The sequence below is a fragment of the Prionailurus viverrinus genome, chromosome B3 (assembly GCF_022837055.1).
Source record: "Prionailurus viverrinus isolate Anna chromosome B3, UM_Priviv_1.0, whole genome shotgun sequence".
NCBI classification, from domain to species: domain Eukaryota; kingdom Metazoa; phylum Chordata; class Mammalia; order Carnivora; family Felidae; genus Prionailurus; species Prionailurus viverrinus.
Genome location: NC_062566.1, coordinates 35810037 through 35832505, shown reverse-complemented (window position 1 = coordinate 35832505; position 22469 = coordinate 35810037). Strand labels below are relative to the sequence as shown.

Sequence of the window (22469 nt, the reverse complement as noted above, 5' to 3'; positions counted from 1 at the left end):
AAAGCCAAACACAAAAATTCAACAAAGCAGTTTGGTCACAATTAATAGAGAGCCATTAATCCTTAATAATCCAGTAACCTTTTTTTTTTTTTTTTAATAAACTCAACCCCCACTGTGGAGTTCAAACTCATGACCCCAAGATTGAGAGTCTTATGTTCCACCAACGGAGCCAGCCAGGCATCCCTCTCTTGGAACCTTTAAAGGGACGTCTCTTTCACACCATAAGATTATTATATCTAGGATAATTCCCTGGGTCAAGAAAGAAATTAACATATCTTCTTGTATATGGAGAGTCCTCAGTTTATGAATGGCTTGTGTTCCAGAGTTAATCTTCAAAACATTTTTATCTGTTCAACAAATAACTTTTGAGTGCCTAATGTCAATAAAAGTATGCCAGCTCTGATTTATAGTTTTGTTTCAGTGAAAGAATGTATGCTGAGGCCAAAGTCTGGGCCTATATAGTGTTTCCCTTTGGCTTCTATCATTTGCCCTGCAAGGAGTTAGTCTGCAAACTATGGCCCCGGTGCCAAATCCAGGTGGCTGCCTGTTTGTGTCCCTCAACCCCTGACCTCCATGAGCTGGCCCGCCCTCATCTCCCTGACTTCATCTGTTTCACTCCACTAGAGCCTCATATCCATTTTGCTGTTCCTTAAAACATGGCAGGCACATTCCCATTATGGGGTCCACATTTTCCTCTGCCTAAAGTGTTCTTCATTCTAACTTCCACACAGCTCACTCTCTCACCTTTGTCAGGGATCTCAGCTTGAACATTCCCTTCTCAATAAGGCTTTTCTTGACCACCTTTATAAAATAACAACATCCTCAACCCTCACATTCTTTTTTCCTCTGCTTCTGCTTTATTTTCCTTCATAGGGTTTACCACTAACATACATTTACTTGTTCATTTATTTATTATCTCTCTCCCATCATTTGAATAAGTTGCGTAAGAGCAAGGGCTGATTAGTTTTAAGCGTTGTTACATCCCATCACTTTAGAACAGTGACTGGCCCAGAGTAGATGTTCTTTTGTTAAATGAACAAATGATGAGAAAGAGAGAGAGAGATACATGCATGCTAACCTTTATCCAGAGAGTAGTTGTCAACATCAGTCAGGATTGACAATTGAGATTGAAATAAGATTTAAAAGCAATCTATATACAAATGCTAATGTTTCCATTTGAAAACTCAAGCCTGTTGGAGTAACATGTGACCTCTTCCCTCTTCCTTTTCCCTTTTTCAGTCACTTATGTTGAGGACAAGCAGCCAGCCTTATTAACCTTTCTTCTTCAGTAGGTAGGCCAATGAATTCCACAAAGTAGGCTTTTAATAAACATTTGCTCCCTGCCCAGGATTGGACCTTGGTATCTTTGTAGCTGTTTTTTGTAACTTCAGTACTTAGCATAATGCCTGGCAAATAATAGAGGCTCAGTAAATATTTGCTCCAGGAAGTAATCAGTAAGTTAAGTGAATTCTTTGTCTACTCAGGGTAAGACAGTGCTAGGTTATCTAATGTAAAGTAACAAATTACCCCCAAAGCATAGCTGTCCAAAACAATAAATATTATCTCATATAGTGTCTTTGGATCAAGAGTTCATGAATGGCTTAGGTGGCTGGTTCTGTCTCAGGGTCTCTCATGAGGTTGCAAGCCAGATGTCACCTGGGGCTGCCATTATCTGAAAGCTTATCTAACCAATCCTGGAGGATCTCCTTCCAAGTTGACTCACTCACATGGCTGTTAGCAGGAGGCTTCAGTTTCTAGTCTCATCGACCTCTCCATAGGGTGGCCTACTTGAGTGTCCTCACATCACAGCAGCTGGCTTCCCAAGAGAAGTAATCCAAGAGAAAAAGCAAAGAGGAGCCCACGATCCCTTTTATCACCTAGTGTTGGTTGTACATTGCTTCCACCACATTCGGTTTATTAGAAGTAAGTTGCTAAGTACAACCCACACAACGTGAGGGGAATTAGGCCTCCCTTGAAGGGAGGAATATCAAAGAATTTGTGGACATATTTTAAGACTGCCATAATCACTCTGATACTCTGAATTGGGTAAAGAGAAGTTGGCCATTTAGAGGAAATGAGACAAAGTTGCAGAGACAGTGTCTACCCTGCCACTCATATGCCCTTTTCAAGTCCAGTATTGCCTGCACATTTGCCTAAAAGGAAAAATTGCAAGACATCTTTGAAATACTCCTATACCAAAATTAGTAACTATTTATTTTTTTAACACGTAAGACATACATAGGCAAAATTCAAAGGTAAATGACTATACAGTGAAAAACAAGTTTCCTTTATCGGAATCCCAGTCACCCAGTTTCTCTCCCTGGAGAATAATACTGCTATTTCCAGACACCTTCTACGCACTTATAAATACAAATTTATGTATTTTTTTTTCCCACACAAATGGTAACCTACTGTGGTTACTGTTCTATAAAACGTGTTTCTTTTAATTTTTTTTAATGTTTGTTTGAAAGAAAGAGAGCACAAGCATGAGAGGGGCAGAGAGAAAGGGAGACACAGAATCTGAAGCAGGTTCCAGACTCTGAGCTGTTAGCACAGAGCCCAACATGGGGCTCGAACCCACAAACCGTGAGATCATGACTTGAGCTGAAGTCAGACGCTCAACTGACTGAGCCACCCAGGCACCCCCAAAAAACTGTTTCTTTTTTACTCAGCCTGTATATCTCAGAATTTGTTCCATAGCAGTTTATTTCTAGTTGCTTATTAGTTCAAGTTATTTTTAACAGTTACATAGTATTCTGTTATGTGGATGTACGAAAATGTATTTAATTGTTCCCTTATTGAAGGGCATTTAGTTTAGTTCCCATCTTTTGCTGTTAAACACTGCTGCAGCAAATACCGTGTTTTACACTGAGAACATTTTACACTGAGAATATTTATAGGTAAACACCTGCAATCTTGACTGCAGGATTTGTTGGGTCAAAGAGTATGTGCTTTTTAAGAAAGGTAATGCCAGATTGCCACCAGAGGTTGAACCAACTATATATGCCCATTAGCAGTGTATGAGTGTGGCCACTTCCCTTTCTAGGCATATTAACAGTAGAAAAAGTTTAAAGATTTGACAATTCAACTATCTCTTTATATTTCTTAAAAATTGCTGGAAAATTTGTGGAGCAATATTGGCAATAAACAGAGCATTACATACTTTAAGTTTATTTATTTATTTTGAGAGAAAGGGAGAGAGAACAAGCAGGGGGCAGAGAGAAGGAGAGACAGAATCCCAAGCAGGCTCTGCACCATCAGTGCAGTGCCTGACATGGGGCTCAAACTCGCAAAGCATGAGATCATAACCTGGGTCAAGAGCAAGAAGTCAGACACTTAACTGACTGAGCCACCCAGGAGCCCCTACATTATTTACGCTTTGTGCCTGACACAATCCCCTGGCACATGTTGATGCCTAATAATTATTGGTTGATTCATCTCAGGGGAGGTGGACTTTCTTTGTGGAAGTTTAGTAATTGAGTTGGTCACTACATTTCAGAGAAATTTTAACTCTTGGCTAAAGGAGAATGCTACTGAGAACCCACTGCCTGCTGTAGATCACTTTAATATCTTATTGAAGTATAGCATAAATAAAATGCACAAGTGTTAAGTACATTGTTTGATGAATTTTTACATATGTATATAACTTGGTGACCACTACTTAGATCCATAATTAGAACATTATCAGTATCATGCCCTCTCCAGTCAGAACCACCCTAAAAGGTAGCCACCATTCTGATTTTTATCATAGATGAATTTGCCTATTTTGAAATGTGATCTCATGGTATGAACTCATTTGTCTGACTTATTTCACTCAGCATCAGGTCTGTGAGATTTATGTGTGCTATAGTGTGTAACAATTGTTGATTCTTCAGTGCTCTGTAGTATTACATTGTGAATATACCATCATTTATTTATCCATTCTATCCTTTATGGACATTTGAGTTGCTTTCCTTTGGGGGCTACTATGAAGGAAGGTGCTATAAAGATTCTTTCACATGTCTTTTGTTGGATATAAGCTCTTTTTTTTTCCCCCCCGAGAGAGAGAGAGACAGAGAGAGAGACAGAGACAGAGAGACAGAGAGAGCATGAGCAGGGGAAGGGCAGAGAGAGAGGGAGACACAGAATCCAAAGCAGGCTCCAGGCTCTGAGCTGTCAGCACAGAGCCTGACACGGGGCTTGAACTCATGAAGTGTGAGATCATGACCTGAGCTGAGGTTGGAGATTTAACCGACTGAGCCACTCAGGGGCCCTGATATAAGCTCTTATTTTTAAGACTTGCTGGGTCATATGGTAGATGTATGATCAGCTTTTGGGGATCTGCTTATAAATACATGAGTTTTGGTAGAAATAAAATAGTTCTTCAGAGTGCTTTTTTTTTTTTTTTTTTTTTTTTTTTTTTTTTACAGAGAGCACACAAGCAGGGAGAGGGGCAGAAGGAGAGGGAGAGAGAGAACCTTAAGCAGGTTCCACACCCAGTGCAGAGCCCGATGCAGGGCTCAATCCCACAAACTGTGGGATGCTTAGCGAACCAAGCCACCCATGCACCCCAGTTTTCCAGAGGGTTTTTGACAGTTTATACTCCTACTTAGGTAAAAAAATTTTCCAACAGGTAAATAGTGTCTAAAATGACATGCCTTATACTTCATGCCTTATATTTTCTTTAGCTTAAGTCCCTTTGATCATTGTTAAAATTCCATGGGAAATAGCATTTTATCACTCATTTATACTTTTTAGTGCTTGTGTTTCACAGCATTTCATAGAATCACAGAATTTTAGAGTTGGAAGGGGGCTTGAAGTTCATCTAGTCCAACTCTTTCATTTTACAGATGAGGAAACTGAAACCCAGGAAGATAAAATAGCTTAACCAGAGTTATACTACTACTTATTGCCTCAGTTGGGTGAAGTAGATGTTTACTCAACCCACAAAATAAACCATTATTCAAACACTAATAAGACTCCTTAGGGAAGCCTCGATGGCTCAGTTGGAGGAACACACGACTTGATCTCAGGGCCATGAGTTCAATCCCCACGTTGGGTGTAAACATTACTTAAATAAAACTTAAAAAAAAAAAAAAAAGCCTCAGTGGCTGTCGGTTAAGCATCTGACTTCGGCCAGGTCATGATCTCATGGTTCATGAGTTCAAGCCCCACATCAGGCTCTGTGCTGACAGCTTGGAGCCTGCTTCGGATTCTGTGTCTCCCTCTCTCTCTACCCCTTCCCCACTCGTGCTCTATCTCCCTCTCAAAAAATGAATAAACATTTAAAAAAAATTTTTTTAATTAAAGAAAATGTTTTTAAAAAACAAAGCAAAAACTCCTTAGCTCCAGTATGTATAAGGATGGAACTACTTGGTTTTTTTCCCTTGAACAGAGTGTTTCTGTAGAGAAGTAAGAAACATTTATTCATTCAGTAAATGTTAACTGAGCACCTGCTATTTGCCATATATGCTCTTTTTTTAAGTTTATTTATTTATTTTGAGAGAGAGAGATGGGGGAGTGACAGAGGGAGAGAGAGAATTCCAAGCAGGCTCTTCACTGACAGTGCAGAGCCTGACACAGGGCTGAAACTCACAAGATCAAGAGTCAGACCCTTAACCTACTTGAGCCACCCAGGCGCACCTGCTGTATATGCTTCTAGTAGTTACAGGAGTGAAGAAAACTGACAAAAATCCTTGCCTTCACAGAGCTTCTATTCTAATAGGACTGAACAGACACTAAACAAGATAAATAAATAGAATTTCTTCTATGTTACATATGGGTAAATATTTTGGAGCAAGAGAGAATAAGTAGGAAAGGGAACTAGGGAGTATGTAAGTGAGGGGGTAGGAATTAGGGATGGCCTCACTGAGATGACTTTTGAGCAAAGATTGGAAAGAAGTAAAAGGAGAGGAGGTTTTAAAAATACAGGGGATGAAGGGTAGAATGTTATAGGTAAATTGTATGGCTAGTTTGGAGGCCCTGAGATGGGAACATCCCTGTTGTTTTCAAGGAACAAGTAGGTCACTGTGCTAGAGCAGAAGAGAATGATAGGATACAACTTGGGTTTTAACAGATCTCTCTGGTTCCTGTGTTGAGAATAGGTCAGAGAGGGAGAAGAATGGAAGTGAGTTAAGAAGCTGTTGCTATAACTTAAGGAGTGCTTGGAGCAGAAGTGGAGGTTGTCAGATATGGTCAAAATCTGTGTGTATTTTGAAGGTTGAGCCAACAAGATTTACTGACTAAGTTGTGGGGCATGAGAGAGGAATCAAGTAAAACTTCCAAGGTTTTTGACCTAAGCACCTGAAAAGATGGAGATGCCATTACCTGAACTAGGGAAAATTCACAGCAAGTTGGTTGGGGACAGGGGCTCAAGGGCAGAGTGGATATAAGCTCAGTTTGGGTGATGTTAGGCTTGAGATCTCTATGTAGATATCATATGGAAATGTCAGATTTTCAATTAGATACATGAATCTGGAGTCCAGGGAACAGGTTGCGCTGAACAGAGAAGTTTGAGAGTCATTAGTTAGAGATGAAGAAGAACAAAAGGTACTGAGAAGGAGTGACCAGAAAGGTAAGAGGGAGACCTAGAGAGTGTGGTGTCCTTGTCCTGGAAGCCAAGTGGAGGAAGTGTTTCAGAGAGTGGTCACCTGAGCCTGGAGATACTAGATCCCTGAGAGAAAGAAGGTGCTAGCAGAAGTGGTAAAAATGAGGGGCCTGGAGGTATCCCACTATTGTGCTTGGATCAGTCTTGGCTGCACAACTGTTTTGAGGCTTTGAATTGTCCTCTGAAACAAAGCAGTGCTGCTTTGGGATTGAGTTTTTTCTTAACACTACACTCCTGACACTTGGGGGAACCTGTCTGCTACCTCATACTTGAGTCATTTTCCCTTTACTTTGCTCCAGTATTGATCACCTGTAAGAAGGGAGAATACTCAGCACTCGAAAATTCAATGTTTAATGAGATTATGTCTCTGGGACCCTTGGTAAATACGAAAATAACCACCCCAGAGAAACAAAGCAGTATTTATTATTACTAATTTTAGCATTATTATCTTCAAATATGCCAAGCTTTTCCTTATTTTGTGAACACTGATTTAAAATAGGAAGCTTTCAGGAGCACCTGGCTGGCTCAGTTTGTGAAGCATATGACTCTTGATCTCAGGTTTGTGAGTTCAAGCCCCATGTGGGGTATAGAGATTACTTAAAAAGAAAAAAAAAAAGACTAAATAAAGTAATGATCTTGTTTCTTTAAAAAAAAAACTGTTTCTAAAATGAAAACCAGTTTTTCTCTTTAGCCTACTTGCTGCCCTAATAGAGAAACTAAGTCTGTTAAGTGTTATTTTCTGCTTTTCCTTCCTGTCCTCTTATTTCTTCCAGCTGTCTCAACTCAGAACCTTGTAGGAAGAGAGTTACACTTCAGAAAAATGTGTTTGCTTTGACATTTAAACAAGCCTCCATTTTGTTTTTCCATATTAGAATTTTTCCACTTCCCCTCTCCTGTTTCCAGCCCTCTGTCTGACCTGTCTTCTTTTCAGCTCATTCATTATTGCTAAGGTTTGCAGATTATACCAGAGGAAGAAGACAGATTTATAAACATGTGTTCCTGCCCAGCTGTTTCAAGAGTAGGAATAACATTCATCTTCTAATTGTATGTCTGCTCTCTATATACAGCTGTGCTCATCTGCCCTTATTAATGAGGTGCCTATCTCTAAGCCTTACGTTGTCTAGAAATAAATGGACTCTTTTCCTGTTCAAATTGGTAATGCAGTAATCAGAGCAACCCATCATCCATTTGAATTCACTTTGCTAATGGCCAGAGAGAATTTAGCCTAATTGCTTTCTTAGGAGGTTTGCCATTTCCCTTAAGATGCCAGAGCCCTTGGAAAGAAATATAAATTCTGTCTTTTTCCTCTCTGAATGCCCCCCTGCAATCCAGTATGTGTCTTTTGTTTAAGATGAAGATAAAGGGACATTTTAAGGAAATTATGTAAAAAGAATCAAAATCCATTACAGATAGCTGTGTAATGGCTTGGCCACTAATAAATAATGAGATCTTTGATAAATTACTTAACTTTGGGGTGCCTGGGTGGCTCAGTCAGTTAAGTGTCTGACTTGATTTTGGCTCAGATCATGATCTCATGGTTCTTAGGATCGAGTCCCGTATCAGGCTCTGTGCTGACAATGTGGAGCCTACCTGGGATTCTCTCTCTTCCTCTCTCTCTGCCCCTTGCCTGCGTGCTCCCTCATGCTCTCTCTCTCAAAATAAGTAAATGAACTTAAAAAAAAAAATACTACTTTTCTGGGCTCTCATTTCCTTGTTTGCAAAGTACCTATAATAATCCCTATATTGCCAGGATTATTGGAAGGATTGTGCTTGCTCTCTGTTGCCTGCCTCGTTCAAAAAGTGAACAAGGCTGTGAATATTTGATAAGATAATGAGTATGAAAACACCTAGCACATAATAGATGTGTAATAAATGTTTGAATTAGAATTGGCTAAACCAGAATTCTTTCCTACCCTGATTTCATTAGTGAAACTTTCTAGTAGGGCAATCCTTTTTTTTTTTTTTTTTTTCCTTTTCCTTCTTCTAACTCCCTTGTCTGATCTGTTTTTATGATCAAGCATCCTAAAATCAGATTTGAAAGAAGACAGGGACTAAATAAGATCTTATTTAAAGCCATGCTCAAGAGTTTAGGGCTCAAGTATTGATGCTCTATGGTTTTGTCTAAAGCACTCTCTTTGAATTATTGAAAGGCTATGTGGCTAGTTATATAATAACTAGTTTAATAATCTTATTATTTATTTGTTTTAATCCTAGAGTATTGATTAAAAGTCTGAGAGTCATAGAGGTTAAGTGACTTGTTCAAGATTGTACTGTAACAGAGTGAGGATATGGACTGAGGCTTTCTGATTCCAAGTCCATTGATCTTTAGACAGCATTCCACATAAAAGAAGAAAATGAATATAGGTGAATTACTACAGATAGGCCCTGGGAGTGCTAGATGAAATAATATTTTATGAGCATATGACCAAAGACAAAAGGCCGCTTCTACAGTCCCCAGACTTATTCTGCAGCTGTATTACATAGAAAATGTGGATTGGAACTTCCCTTTTTTTTTTCTTTTTTTAAGATTTTATTTTTAAGTAAACTCTGTACCCAATATGGGGTTCAAACTCATAACCCTGAGATCAAGCTTCATGCTCTTCTGACTGAACCAGCAAGGCACCCCTGTGCTCTGGGATTTCCAATCAAGGCGATTTACTATGTTCACACTTTTGATATATCCCTTGTGTTCCAGACATATAGCAAGAAGTAAAATATATAAAGTGAAAACCAACATATATGGGCTGAAAAACAACAACAAAAACAGAAGAGATTCAAGTCACTGGGTAAAGCTGAAACTTTGGGCCTGGGGCCTCCAGATTGAGGAACAGAGAATGGTGTCTGAGAGACAAGTTTTTCAGCAAGAACTAGATACTAAAATGCCCCATAAAGAGATAGAACTTGAAGCCAGGGGAGTGAGATGCCAAACCCCAACCAGCCTCATGAAAGGAGGCTTTAAAAAGTTAATTGAGTGGGGGAGGAAAGAAGCCTAAGGAGTTGTGAAGAAGTATGGCAAACTGCCTGCTGGTTCAGTGATTAGAACTATGATATCCTAAATTTCTTCTAATGGCACAAGCCATTAAAAGACCTGTTCAGACTAGGTCTTTAGGGGACTAGATGGAAGAAATTGCAAACTTTTAAACAGAGAAGAGAGGTAATTAGTAACAAAAACATCCCACTTAAAAAGAGTCTGCAAAGTATAATTTTATATAATAAAAATCTAATGCTAAGAAAGATAACAAACAGAAATTAACCAGGACTTCAACTTTGGGAGATGGAGTAGACATACTTTTCCTTATTTCTCCCACTAAATACAACTAAAAACCCTATACATTATATATAAAACAAATATAACAAGGTTTTGAAGGTGGGGAGAAGAAGCAGACTGTCTGGGGACCTCAAGTCCTAAGGAACAACATGGTGGTAAATTCCCTGGGTTTTCTTTTTGCCTTGTATATCCTCAGCATGGAGGCAAACATTATATTTAATGATGAAAGACTGAATGCTTACCCCAGTAAGAACAGGAACAAAGCAAGGATGTCTGCTGTCAGTACCCTTATTCAACATAGTGTTGGAAGTTCTAGCTAGTGCAATAAGGCAGGAAAAGGAAATAAAAGATACACAGATCAGAAAGGAAGAAATACAAGTGTACTTGTTTACAAATTACATAGTTGTCTAAATAGAAAATCTCAGTGAGTATACAAAAAAGTCTTAGAACTAATGAATGAATCTATAATTCATATAATTCATATAATGAATTAATTCATATAATAATTAATCATAAAATAATTAATAATTAACATATAATTAATTCATATAATTCATATAATGAATCTATATCCTAGAATATAGGATAAACAGAAAATCAGTTCTGTGTCTACTATATACTAGCTATAAACACATGAACACAAATTAAAAATACAATACCAATTACAATAGCTCAGAAAAGTGAAATCCTTAGATGTAAATCTAACAACATATCTACAAGATTTGTATGCTGAAACTGCACAATGCTGATGAAAGAAATCAAAGAAGATCTAAATAAATGGGGAGTACATAGTAGAGATGTCAGTTTTCCCCAGATTGATACACAGATTTAATGTAATTCCTGTCAAAATTCCAGCAAGATATTTTGTATAGACAAGATTATTCTAAAATTTATATGGGAAGGCCAGACAAACTAAAATAAGCTAAAACAGTTTTGAAAAAGAAGGAAAAAGTGGGAGGAATCAGACTGCCTGATCTCAAGATTCATAGCCACAGTAATCAAGACTGATACTGGCAGAGGGATAGACACAGACCAATGGAACAGAACAGAGAGCCCAGAATAGATACATAAATATACCCAGCTGATTTTGGCAAAGGTGCAAAAGCAGTTCTTGGGATGTGAAAGATAACCTTTTCAACAACTGATGTTGGAACAAGTGGACATCATGGGCCAAAACAAAGGAAGAGAATCTTACACAAAAACTAACTCTAAATGGATCAAGGACTTAAACAGAAAAACCTAGAAGAAAATCTTCAGTAGGCAAAGAGTTCTTAGATTTGACAAAAATACAGTCCATAAAAGGGAAAAAGGATAAATTATATCTCATCAAAATTAAAAATGTTTGTTCTTTGAAAGACCCCATTAAGATGTGAAAAGTCAAGCTACAGAATGGATGAAAATACCCAACAAAGGACTAGTATCTAGAATATATAAAGAACTCTCAAAACTCAACAGTAGAAAACAATCCAGTCAAAAAAATGGGCTAAAGACATGAACAGACATTTCACCAAAGAGGATAATGCAGATGGCAAATAAGTACATGAAACATGTTCGACATCATTAGTCATTAGAGAAATGCGAATTAAAACTACAATATGATGGGAATGCAAGCTGGTGCAGCCACTCTGGAAAACAGTACGGAGGTTCCTCAAAAAACTAAAAATAGAACTACCCTACCACCCAGCAATTGCACTACTAAGTATTTATCCGAGGGATACAGGTGTGCTGTTTCGAAGGGACACATGCACCCCAATGTTTATAGCAGTACTATCAACAACAGCCAAAGTATGGAAAGAGCCCAAATGCCCATCGATGGATGAATGGATAAAGAAGATGTGGTGTATATATATATATACAATGGATTATTACTCAGCAATCAAAAAGAATGAAATCTTGCCATTTGCAAGTATGTGGATGGGACTCACGGGTATTATGCTAAGCGAAATTAGAGAAAGACAAATATCATATGGCTTCACTCATATGAGGACTTTAAGAGACAAAACAGATGAACATAAGGGAAGGGAAACAAAAATAATATAAAAACAGGGAGGGGGACAAAACAGAAGAGACTCCTAAATATGGAGACCAAACAGAGGGTTACTGGAGGGGGTGTGGGAGGGAAGATGGGCTAAATGGGTAAAGGGCATTAAGGAATCTACTCCTGAAATCATTGTTGCACTATACACCAACTAATTTGGATGTAAATTTAAAAAGTTAAATTAAAAAAAAAAAAACCATTACAATATGAGACACTACTACACAACTGTTAGAATGGCTAAAATTAAAATTTAATGCCAAATACTGGCAAGGATACAATGAAACTGGATCTCTCATGCATTGCTGGTGAGAATGTAAAAAGGAAAAAGGCACAGCTACTCTGGAAAACAGTTTGGCAGTTTCTTAAAAAAACTAAATATGCAACTACAATATGATCTAGTAATTGCACTCCTGAGTATTTATTTTGGAGAGATGAAAAGTCATGTTCACTGCAAACCTGTACTCAAATGTTTATAGCAGCTTAATTCATAATAGCCAAACACTGGAAACAACCCTGATGTCTTTCACATCCAGCAGATGAATGGTAAAACAAATCGGTCCCTCACTCACCAATAAGAAAGACTGAACTGTTGAGACATGCAACAACTTGGATGAATCTCCAGATAATTATATGCTGGTAAAAGGAGAAAAACAGTCCCAAAGGGTTATATGCTGTATGCTTCCAGAAATGAATAACAGATTAGTAGTTGCCAGGAATTAAGGAGGGATGAGTGTAAGAGGGAAGTGACTGAAGTTGTAAAAGGGCAGTATGAGGTATCCTTGTGTTGATGGACATATTTTGTATCTTCATTGTGTCAATGTCAGATTCTGGTTGAGATATAATACTGCAGTATTTTTTTTTGCAAGACGTTACCAATAGGGGGAAACTGACTAAAGGGTACAATGGGGTTTCTATTATTTCTTACAACTGTATGTGAATCTCTATCTCAAAATATAAAAATTAATTTTAAAATTTTAACCACCAGGAATTGAATGAATGAAATTACTGTATGGTGCAAACATTTACAGAGACTCTGTAAGGAGTCTGGTTAGAATTCCTAAGAAGAAACAGAATAATAATGTCTATTAAAAATAAAATTATGAGGACACCTGGGTGGCTCAGTCGGTTGGGCGTCTGACTCTTGATTTCGGCTCAGGTCATGATCTCACAGTTTGTGAGTTTAAGCACTGATGGTGCGGAGCCTGCTTGGGATTCTCTCTCTCCCTTCTCTTTCTGCCCCTACACACTTGCTCTCTCTCTCTCTCTCTCACTCTCAAAATAAATAAATAAACTTATTTTTTTTTTATTTTCTTTATGTTTATTTATTTTTGAGAAAGAAAGAGAGAGCATGATCAGGGGAGGGGCAAAGAGAGAGGGAAATACAGAATCCAAAGCAGGCTCTAGGCTCTCAGCTGTCAGCGCAGAGCCCTCTTGGTATCCTCTATCTACCTCTCTCTCTCTGCCCCCCTCCCTCACTCTCTCTCTCTTTCTCTCTCAAAAATAAATGAACATTTTTTTTAAACTATGAACCAAAGAGCTAGAAGTTAAATAATGTCGTGTAGATATGAGAAAGTAACCAGTTTAAAATTTTTGAAATGATAAACAGTCTTTGAAATATAATTATATACTATAGCCATTGAAATTCCTTTTAAGTCAATACCTTAGATAAATTCTAGAACAAATTATAAATTGGAAGAATCAAACACAAATCAACTCAAATGGAGAGATAATGGCTTGAGAGGCTCTAACATATCAGATAGGAGTCCTAGGGAATAAAAAAAGATTGAAAGAATGGCAGAGAGACAATAAATGAATAGATAATAGGTGATAATTTTCCTGAACTAGATTCTAATTAGAAACTTAATTGTTGAGGTAGGTTGTACGTTTGAAATATGCCAGATAAATAAAAGTAAATGCATTATTTTGGTTAAACATGGTAGATTGAAAGTACATATTTACCTCCCACTTTCTCCCTTTATAATTCATTCAAATGTCAGTAAAGGAGTTTTGTTTTTAAGATATAACACACAGGTTTCTTTAAAAACAGACCAAGACTACTTGCAAGCAGTTATAATCAGTAGAACTTTGGAAACTAGACAGCAGATGCACAAGTACTGATTTAAGAGATCTGAAAAAACAAAAGCTTGGTTTTTTTAGTTGTTTGTTTTTGTCTGAGGTTGAGAGGAAAGAGAGCTAAGAAATAAGGAGTACCCTTATCATGATGAGTACTGAGTAAGGGATAGATTTGTTGAATCACTATATCGGACACTTGAAACTAATATAACACAGTATGTTAATTGTACTAGAATTTATTTTTACAAATAAGGAAGAGAAACATTTACAGTAATGTGCTGTATTTATTTTTAAAAATCCAGATAGAAGCCGACCTGCACACTTCAAACCTGTGTTGTGTAATTAAATATCTTCAGAGAGATAAGATACTGCATCCATGAAACAATAGGATGCCTTTTTTAAACTTAAAGCTACAGTAGTAAAAATGGAAATTTCAGTATATAACTTAGAAAATGAAGGAAGACAGATGAATGAATGGAAGACAGATAAAGGAATGGAAAATAGTGAAAACATAAAAAAGATGATTAATCTAGAAGGTCCAAATTTCTAGAGAAATAGGATTTCCAGTAAGCGAGAACAAGGGACAAATAATTGATAAGAAAGCAGAAAATTAGTAGCAATATAGATTTGAATAACATTATCAGTCATTTATAGAACACCAAAAGCTGCAGAGTATACATTTTAAAATATTCTTTTCAGGTGCCCATGGAATGTTCTTCAAGATAGATCATATTTCAGACTATAAATTAATTCTCAATAAATTTGGAAGGATTGAAATCATAGAGTATGTTCTCTGCCACAAATTATATTAGAAATAAATAACAAAAAGATATCTGGAAAATCCCAGATAGTTGAAACTTTGACAACACTTTTCTAAATAACCCAGGATCAAAAAAGAAATTACTAGGGGTGCCTGGGTGGCTCAATTGGTTAAGTGTCCAACTTCAGCTCAGGTCATGATCTCTCGGTTCGTGAGTTCAAGCCCCACAGCAGGCTCTCTGCTGTCAGCATGGAGTCCGCTTAGGATCCTCTGTACCCCTCTCTCTCTGCCCCTCCCTTACTTGCGCACACACTTTCTCTGTCTCAAGAAATAAATAAAAAACATTTTAATAAAAAAAAAAATAGAAATCACCAGGAGACTAGAAACTGTTTTGACTTGAATGACTCCAGTGGGTTGGCAAACTCATTCCATAAAAGGCCAGGTAGTAAATATTTTGGGCTTTGCAGACTGTACAGCCTCTCTGTTGCATACTCAATCTTGCCTTGTAGTGTGAAATCAGGCATAAATAGTAACTGTGGCTATGTTCCAATAAAACTTTATTCATGGGTAATGATATTTGAATTTCATATGATATCACATAACATAAAATAATAGTATCCTTTTCATTTTTTCTATTACTAAAAATGTAAAAACCAGGCACCTGGGTGGCTCAGTCGGTAAGCATCCAACTTCTGCTCAGGTCATGATCTTGCAGTCCGTGGGTTCAAGTCCGGAATTGGGCTTCTGTGCTGTCATGACAGCTCAGAGCCTGGAGCCTGCTTCAGATTCTGTGTCTCCTCCTCTCTCTGCCCTTTCCCTGCTCTCACTCTCTCGCTCTCTCAAAAAATAAAAACATTAAAAAAATTTTTTTGAGGGGCGCCTGGGTGGCTCAGTCGTTAAGCATCTGACCCTTGATTTCGGCTCAGGTCCTGATCTTATGGTTTGTGAGATCAAGCCCCTCATCATGCTCCATCTGACAGTGTGGAGCCTGCTTGGAATACTCTCTCCCTGCCCCTTCCCCACGCACTGGCCATCTCCCTCTCTCTAAATAAACTTTTAAAAATAAATTAAGAATACAAAAAAGTTAAGTTTTATACGAAGTTGAATTCCAGATGGATTAAAGATTTAAATCAAAGGGTGCCTGGGTGGCTCAGTCACTTGAGCATCTGACTTCAGCTCAGGTGATGATCTCACAGTTCATGAGTTCCACCCGTGTGTTGGGCTCTCTGCTGTCAGCACAGAGTCTGCTTCAGATCCTTTGTCCCCCTCTCCCTCTGCACCTCCCCTGCATGCATGCTCACTCGCGCTCTCTCTCAAAAATAAATATTTTTTTAAAGATTTAAATATAAAAAATCAAACTATATGGGGCTCCTGGGTGGCTCAGTTGGTTAAGCGACCGACTTTGACTCAGGTCATGATATCACAGTTTGTGGATTCGAGCACTGCATCAGGCTCTGTGCTGACAGCTCAGAGCCTGGAGCCTGTTTCAGATTCTGTGTCTCCCTCTCTCTCTGCCCCTCCCCCTCTCATGCTGTGTTTCTCTCCTTCTCTCAAAAATAAATAAATGTTAAAAAAATAAAAATTATAAAAGTACTAAAAGAAATCATAAGAAAAACTGTTAATGAAGTGATGAAATGAGGAAAGCCTTTTGTGGTTTTTTTTTTTTTTAAACGTTTATTTATTTTTGAGACAGAGAGAGACAGAGCATGAACGGGGGAGGGGCAGAGAGAGAGGGAGACACAGAATCGGAAGCAGGCTCCAGGCTCTGAGCCATCAGCCCAGAGCCCGACGTGGGGCTCGAACTCACAGACCGCGAGATCGTGACCTGAGCTGAAGTCGGATGCTCAACCGACTGAGCCACCCAGGCGCCCCGAGGAAAGCCTTTTGAAATATGACAAGAAAACTCTGAAGCCATAAAAGATTGATAAATGTAAAAACAAAAGTAAATCATTTCAAGGCATCTGACTGGCTCAGTTGGAAGAGCATGTGACTCTTGATCTCAGGGTCATGAGTTTGAGCCCCACATTAGGTATAGAGATTACTTTAAAAAAAGGTAAATAATTTCTGCATAGCCTTAACCACCATTAGCAAATGACAAACCAGGGGGGAATACCTGATTTGTACAACAGACAAAAGGCTCACTCTGGTGTATTAAGAGTTACAAATAAGAAAAAGACGATATAATTCAGTAGGAAAAATGAGGAAAGCTTTATATAAAGAGACAATTCACTAGAAAGGAAATACATTTCATAATGATGTCTTAAAATGAAATGATACACAGACTCATCATAGGAAACATTTCATTAAAACTACATAAAACACTGTTTTTCTCCTGTCAGGTTGGCAAAGATCAACAAGTTTGAGAACACTGTGTTGCCAAAGGAAAAAGACAGCTGGTGTTACCGTGCACTGCTGATGAGTGTATAAATAGGTGAATCTTCTTTGCAATTTGGCAGTGTTTATCAAAAATCCAAATACAGGGGCACCTGGGTGTCTCAGTTGAGTGTCCAACTCTTGATTTCGGCTCAGGTCATGATCCCACAGTTTGATCAGTTCAAGCCCCACGTCGGGCCCTGTGCTGACAGGGAGCCTGCTTGGGAGTCTCTGCCCCTCCCCTGCTCACACTCTGTCTCTCTCAAAATAATTATATTTGGATTTTTAAAAATTTATTTAAGTGCTCCATGGTTAATTTTACTTACAGGAATTACATCTTAGAGACATACTCGTGTAAGTAAGGTAAAGCATTTGTACAGGGTTATTTTTGCATTATTTGTAATAACAAAATAGTGAAACAGCCTAAATGTCTGTCAACAGGGGACTGATTAAATAAACTGTGGCATGATTTGCAATCATTCAAATGCAGCCATTGAAAAGAGTGAAGTAGTTCTGTGTGTACTGATAGAGAATGATTCAAAAAGTATTTAGATTTCATATATATGAAAAAAGTGTACAGAACATTGTATATTGCTACCATTTGAGGAAGAACATATAAGCATATTTGCTTATAAATGTATAAAATATCTCTGGAGGAACACATGGATATCCATGGATATTTCTGAATGGAGGCACCAGAAGGCTGCAAAACAGGGATAGGAGGAAACACTTCATTTATACTGGGGTTTGTCTGCTACTGTTTGAATTTTGGAATATGACTATATTATCCACCCAAAAGCATTTTTTAATAATATGAACATGACAGGAGTGTTCATTGTGAAATCATTCCCGAGTGAAATGCTCAAAATACCCTAAATACCCATCAGTAGGAGAATGTGTAAATTATGGTCAAATCCTACAGTGTCCTTCATGAGCACAGTTAAAATAAGTTAATTAAGCTTTTCATGTCAACATAGATAAATCTCAAGTTTGTAATGTTATGTGAGAAACTTAAGTTAACTTTACTTAATAAGTAACTTAAGTTACACCCCAGCATGATCCCATCAATATGCAAAGTTTGAAAATACAGTAAAGAGTGCTTTTTGTAACCATGATACTTTAAAAGAGAAATCTGATGTAAGTATGGCACTAAATCTTATAAATCCATTGAGCTAAGTAGGCAGTTTCCATAATGGTATTTTGGCCCAGTCCTGCTTGTCTCACGGGGACCCAGAGCAACCCTAAATCCTCCTCCAGGAACCAGGATGCTCCTCAAATGAAAAGTATTCCTCTCAGTGGCCAGCAGGGTTTCCCTTGTCTGTATCTGAATCTTCTTGTCTTCCAGGGATGTTGGTGGTAAATGTAACATGGAGGAACAAGACCTATGTAGGCACACTTCTTGACTGCACGCGGCACGATTGGGCACCCCCCAGGTAAGCACTTGACAGCTTTTTGGTGAATATTAGTCTGAACCAGTCTAATCGGTGATCCCTTCTTATCCCTTCTTCCTGTTAGAGTTGGATAGCTTTTAAGACACCTAGCTTTTCAAGACTATAATGGTGTAGAGATGAGGAAGGCACTGCATTCAAGAATAAATCAATTAGGTGTTGGTGGGTTGGGTAGGAATGGGGAGGAGATCCTGTTTAAGCCTTTGGGTGAAATTATTGAATTCTGGCTTCTACCAGTAGTCACCTTGAGACTAAGGCCATCGAGTCCGCCTACAGGTGAACAAACATTTATTGATGATGCTTTTTGATAGTAGCTTTTTCTCAGGAGTTTAACCTCAAGAACATTTGCAGTTTTAAGAACACTGGACTATGTGGGTTTCACAAGGACCTTTCAGGTTGACATCGCAGTGAATGGCACTTTACAGCTTGTTCCCAGTTTGCCAGGGTTTGGGGAACTCAAATGTTGGGGAATGATGTACAGCTAGCATGCAGATAGCACCCTAGGAGCTCACCACTTAACGCAGTTCCCATGGTTTCAAAAGTTCCTTTAACAAGTCATATTCATTGAAAATGATAGTTACCATCTGGACAGTTCTGGAGGCACCTAAACTGGTTTGAAGGTGTTTTCTCTTCTTAACAATATCTTGTTGTGTTTGCCCTTTGCCAAGGTTCTGTGACTCCCCCACCAGTGACTTGGAAATGCGCAACGGCCGGGGTAGAGGCAAACGCATGCGTCCCAACAGTAACACACCTGTCAATGAGACAGCCACTGCCTCTGACAGCAAAGGGACCAGCAGCAGCAGCAAAACCCGAGCAGGAGCCAATAGCAAAGGCCGTCGGGGCAGCCAAAATTCTTCAGAGCATCGCCCACCTGCCAGTAGCACCTCTGAGGATGTCAAGGCCAGCCCTTCCTCAGCTAATAAGCGGAAAAACAAACCGCTTTCAGACATGGAGCTGAATTCCAGCTCAGAGGACTCCAAAGGGAGCAAGCGTGTCCGTACGAATTCCATGGGCTCAGCCACTGGTCCCCTCCCTGGGACCAAGGTTGAACCCACTGTTCTAGACAGAAATTGTCCCTCCCCAGTCCTGATTGACTGTCCCCACCCAAACTGCAACAAAAAGTATAAGCACATCAATGGACTTAAGTACCACCAAGCTCATGCCCACACAGACGATGACAGCAAGCCGGAAGCAGATGGAGACAGTGAATATGGAGAGGAGCCCACCCTCCATGCAGACCTTGGGAGCTGCAATGGTGCATCCGTCTCGCAAAAAGGTTCCTTGTCCCCTGCCCGTTCAGCTACCCCCAAAGTTCGGCTCATAGAGCCCCACAGCCCTTCTCCTTCAAGCAAATTCAGCACAAAAGGCCTCTGTAAGAAAAAGCTTAGTGGGGAAGGGGACACAGACCTTGGGGCCTTATCTAATGATGGCTCTGATGATGGACCCTCAGTAATGGATGAAACAAGCAATGATGCCTTTGATTCTTTAGAAAGGAAGTGTATGGAAAAAGAAAAATGTAAAAAACCCTCTAGTTTGAAGCCTGAAAAGATTCCTTCCAAAAGCTTAAAGTCAGCGCGGCCTATTGCCCCTGCCATCCCTCCACAGCAAATCTACACCTTCCAGACAGCCACCTTCACAGCAGCAAGCCCAGGCTCCTCCTCAGGCTTGACCACCACAGTGGTCCAAGCCATGCCCAACAGCCCCCAACTCAAGCCTATTCAGCCCAAGCCCACTGTGATGGGAGAACCTTTCACAGTCAATCCTGCCTTGACCCCAGCCAAGGACAAGAAAAAGAAAGACAAAAAAAAGAAGGAGTCCTCAAAGGAACTCGAAAGTCCTCTGACCCCTGGGAAGGTGTGTCGAGCAGAAGAAGGCAAAAGCCCGTTCAGGGACTCCTCGGGAGATGGGATGAAAATGGAGGGGCTCCTGAATGGCTCATCAGACCCCCACCAGAGCCGACTGGCTAGCATCAAGGCAGAAGCTGACAAGATCTACAGCTTCACGGACAATGCCCCCAGCCCTTCAATTGGAGGCAGTAGCCGCATAGACAGCACTACTCCTACCCAGCCCCTGACTCCCTTGCATGTAGTGACCCAGAACGGAGCCGAAGCCAACTCGGTCAAAACCAACAGCCCTGCATACTCCGACATATCTGATGCTGGGGAGGATGGGGAGGGCAAAGTGGACAGCGTCAAATCAAAGGACCCTGAACAGTTGGTTAAGGAAGGGGCTAAGAAAACTCTTTTTCCCCCTCAACCACAGAGCAAAGACTCGCCGTATTATCAAGGCTTTGAGAGTTACTACTCTCCGAGTTATGCACAGTCTAGCCCAGGGGCTCTGAACCCCAGCAGCCAGGCAGGAGTGGAGAGCCAAGCTCTGAAGACAAAAAAGGATGAGGAGCCTGAGAGCATAGAGGGGAAAGTGAAGAACGATGTCTGTGACGAGAAGAAACCAGAGCTGAGCAGTTCCAGTCAGCAGCCTTCCGTCATCCAGCAGCGTCCCAACATGTACATGCAGTCTCTGTACTACAACCAGTATGCCTACGTGCCCCCGTATGGCTACAGCGACCAGAGTTACCACACCCACCTCCTGAGCACTAATACAGCCTACCGGCAGCAATATGAGGAACAGCAGAAACGGCAGAGCTTGGAGCAGCAGCAGCGGGGACTGGACAAGAAGGTGGAGTTGGGCCTAAAGGAGCGGGAGGCGGCACTCAAGGAAGAATGGAAGCAAAAGCCGTCAATTCCCCCAACTCTCACCAAGGCCCCCAGCCTGACAGACCTGGTCAAGTCAGGACCCGGGAAGGCCAAGGAGCCAGGGGCTGACCCTGCCAAATCAGTCATTATTCCCAAGTTAGACGACTCCTCCAAACTGCCCAACCAGGCCCCGGAAGGACTTAAAGTGAAGCTGAGTGAGGCCAGCCACCTAGGCAAGGAGGCCTCTGAGGCTAAGACAGGCGCTGAGTGTGGCAGACAGGCAGAGGTGGATCCAATACTCTGGTACCGACAGGTAACTATTCTGGGAGGAAACCCAAACACTGTTTGATAGTCTTTGTCTCTTTCTCACAAGTCCGGACTCTCCTTATGTAGGGTGTCAGCAGAATACAGATTGGCGGGAGAAATCTATATTTTAAAGATTCTTTACCTTTGTAAATTATTTTCATGTTTTTAAAAAGCAAGGTTACGTCAGTAAAAGGTGTTTTTCCCATTTGACAAGAGAGACCAAGGTAAGTTAGCTTGATTTGTGTAGGATAACTTGTGACTTCACTAGCAGAGCCGCGATTAGAACCCAGGTATCTCAGTTCCTAGTCGGTGTTTCTTCCACTATTTGGTTGTGTGGAATGGTGATCTCTCCATTTTCTAGAGTAAGTTACTACTCAGACTGAGTTACTTTCAAAAAGATCTTATAGAGGGGTACCTGGCTGGCTCGGTCGGTGGAGCATGTGACTCTTGATTTCAGGCTGCCAGTTCAAGCCACATTGGCTGTAGAGATTACTTAAATAAATAAAATTTAAAAAGAAAAAAAAAAAAGATTTTATAGGTAAACTTAGAACTGAGAACTTGGTCTCACATCATGCTCTGCTCATGAGATTTAGAAAGTCTTCCCTTTCTTCTTAGTGCCACAGTTAGACCTCCCTCCTCTGAGCTAGGCAACAGTCACACCTCTCTGCTCCGGAGCTTCCTCTAAAGAAGTGAAACAACCTGAAATTCCTTGGAAAAGGAGCAACTTCTTCTATTCAAGGACTCCTTTCCCCAGAATGCATATTCTCTACTAGAGAAGACCCACTGATGGATTTTCCTTTTCCTTCTCCACATCTTGTTTCCTTTTGGGCAAGGAGGGGGGCAGGCTTTTTTAAAAAAGCAGGAGGGACCAGAGTTAATTGTAAATATTCTGCCCCGGTGTCTAGTATTAGCTGCTCCGGT

General features: G+C 39.9%; 1 protein-coding gene across 2 annotated transcripts in view; it reads left to right on the top strand.

Annotated features, from left to right (window-relative positions):
* The window catches only part of ZNF609 (zinc finger protein 609), a 210976-nt gene that overhangs the window by 180705 nt on the left and 7802 nt on the right, over nucleotides 1-22469 (top strand). For both annotated transcript variants that reach the window (XM_047862936.1, XM_047862937.1), the window contains 2 exons: nucleotides 18444-18531; nucleotides 19215-21555. In XM_047862936.1, the coding sequence (XP_047718892.1) occupies nucleotides 18444-18531; nucleotides 19215-21555 (2429 nt within the window). The remainder of the gene's footprint in view (nucleotides 1-18443; nucleotides 18532-19214; nucleotides 21556-22469) is intronic.